This window comes from Berghia stephanieae, chromosome 7 (genome assembly GCF_034508935.2).
Source record: "Berghia stephanieae isolate SIO BIC M18660-M18661 chromosome 7, UCSD_Bste_1.3, whole genome shotgun sequence".
In the NCBI taxonomy this organism is placed as follows: Eukaryota; Metazoa; Mollusca; class Gastropoda; order Nudibranchia; family Aeolidiidae; genus Berghia; species Berghia stephanieae.
The window spans coordinates 55323572-55326071 of record NC_088366.1 but is presented as its reverse complement, the minus strand read 5'-3'; the positions used below and the strand labels follow the sequence as shown (position 1 = coordinate 55326071).

At 41.6% G+C, this 2500-nt stretch overlaps 1 protein-coding gene across 2 annotated transcripts in view; it reads left to right on the top strand.

Moving 5' to 3' along the window:
* LOC144977518 (uncharacterized) overlaps positions 1-2500 on the top strand; it is a 277462-nt gene that overhangs the window by 261997 nt on the left and 12965 nt on the right. For both annotated transcript variants that reach the window (XM_078922821.1, XM_078922820.1), the window contains exons 22-24: positions 1-58; positions 1698-1859; positions 2290-2500. The exon at positions 1-58 is cut by the window's left edge and continues 89 nt beyond it; the exon at positions 2290-2500 is cut by the window's right edge and continues 62 nt beyond it. In XM_078922821.1, coding sequence (XP_078778947.1) covers positions 1-58; positions 1698-1859; positions 2290-2500 — 431 coding nt within the window. The remainder of the gene's footprint in view (positions 59-1697; positions 1860-2289) is intronic.

Here is a 2500-nt window from a genome sequence, read left to right as displayed (position 1 = left end):
GCCTCTCAGTGTACGTGCAACAACCCCCAGCATAGCCTGGTCAACGGATTGTGCACAGGTGGGTGGTGTGCTTGGAAAACACTTCTAGGGTGACAATGATGATAGCGGTGATGGCGGTTGTGATGGTGAAGGGAGTCGGGGGGGGGGGGGGGGGACATAAGTTGTGTTGGTGGTTGTGGTGGTGGTGTTTCTGATGGTGATGGTGAAAAAAAAGGGGGGGGGGGGTTGTTACTTGTAGTAGTGGTAGGGGTGGTGGTGACGAAGTGCTGCGGATGATGATGATGATGATGATGATGATGATGATGATGATGATGATGATGATGATGATGATAACGATGAGGATCAAGATGATGATATTGATGATGGTGATGGTAATGATGATGATGATGATGATGATGATGATGATGATGATGATGATGATGATGATGATGATGATGATGATGATGATGATAAAGATTAACTCACAGCATATTTTACTACCTTGTTTTATCTTTCTTTGTTTTTCTCCATGTCACCCTCGCTTGCAGTCTCCCTCAAACTATCTACCTATCTATATATCTATATATCTATCTATCTATCTGTCTACCTCTCTACCTATCTAATATATATATATATATTGCAGTCTCCCTCTAACTATCTATATATCTATCTATCTATCTATCTGTCTACCTCTCTACCTATCTAATATATATATATATATATATATATATATATATATATATATATAATATATATATATCGTCGTGTTTACTAGAGAAAGGCCAAAGGCCGAAACGTCGTTTGTTTTGTGTTGTTCCCTTATATTTATGAGCCACATTTACTCCTTTTATCTTTCTCTCCTACCTATCTGTGTATGTATCTCTTTCTATCAGTCTCTCATTTCTATCTCTCTCTCTCTCTCTCTCTCTCTCTCTCTCTCTCTCTCTCTCTCTCTCTCTCTCTTTCTTTCTTTCTTTCTCTCTCTCTCTCTATCTCTCTCTCTCTCTATCCATCTATCTATCTTTCTCTCTCTCTTTCTCTCTCTCTTTCTCTCTCTTTCTTTCTTTCTCTCTCTCTCTCTCTCTTTCTCTCTTACTCTCTTTCATTATTTCTTTATCTCTCTCATTCTTTCTCTCTCTCTCCCCTCCCCACGCCTCCTTTCTATCCATCTCTCAGTCCATTACATACTACCAGTATTTCACATTGAAATTTACACTTAATGTACAAGGACTTTGCCGAGTATAGTCGTGGCCTTCGTAAAGTTATGGCCTGACACTGACCAAAAAATATCGTCAAAATGCCAGTCTTTTGCCACAAAAGAAAACAAATCGTGAGTTGTATTCAATAGTTCAACCAATGAAATAATTTGTTTCCGTGAGCTCTACTAACGACAACTCACTAGACGGTGCAAAATACAAATAATGACGTCAAACTGCCAGTCCTTTTGGATTTCAGTGTCAGGCTTTAACATAACGATGGCTACGGTATAGATAGTTCGAAGATGACGTCACTCAGGCCTTTGTTATGGTTTTTGCCATCCGCGTTTGTGAGTTGTTCTCACTAAACTGTATTAACCAGACTATAAAAGTTCATGGTTACACAGAGTTTGTGTGTTGGTCCGTTATACTTCCGGATGGCAATATTGTGAACTCCTTGGCCAAGCGCATTCTATCTATAGTAAGGCTTTGATGAACTTCATTTACTTTTCATCCATCCAGATTTGACCACCACGACTACATCTTCTACCACCACTGACTTGGTCATATCTCCGGGGACATCAGATATAGACGATGACCACACCACAGAATTTGACGAGCACATGAGGCAGACGCATACAACAGACCAACTACCCACCATCAGTACGATCATTCTGCCAAAGGGTAAGATCGTGTTTGGCTATGTCGTGGTCTTGTGGTATGACACACGCTTTCGGATCGGAAGGTCCTGGTTTCGAGCCTCGCTCGGCGCATAGTTGTGAGTCCTTGGAAAAAGACTCTTTACTCACATTCTCTCCCCATACTCATGTGTAAAACAAACGAGTACCCGGCCGTTAACAGCGTTGTCTCTGTCCGAAAAAAATTGCACTATCGCCTAACAGGCGTCATGTCACTGTTGCTGTTGGGTAGGGACCCCTTGTAAAGCGCCTTGAGTAATGATAATAATAATAATGAAATTTATTTATATTGCGCCAACTCCTCTATACAATAAAGCTCTAGGCGCATAACAATAACTTCAATCCATTCAGTACGTTTAGTGGATCTTGCGCTATATAACAGAGTTGAATTTTTTTTTCTGATAATCAATTCCCAGGTCAACCTTACTACGAATCTTGCCCGGATGGTCAAACGGTGAGATTGAAGCTATCGGACACACAGAGCCATGTGTGGTTGCCTATAGACTTGGTGGCCAGGGACTCCTTTGGAACTCGATTGGACAGCACCCCGGCAGACTTGGAGCAGCAGGACAACAAGATCCTGATTCCCTGGAAGGCGAATGGCGATGACGGGATTCAAACCGTCAC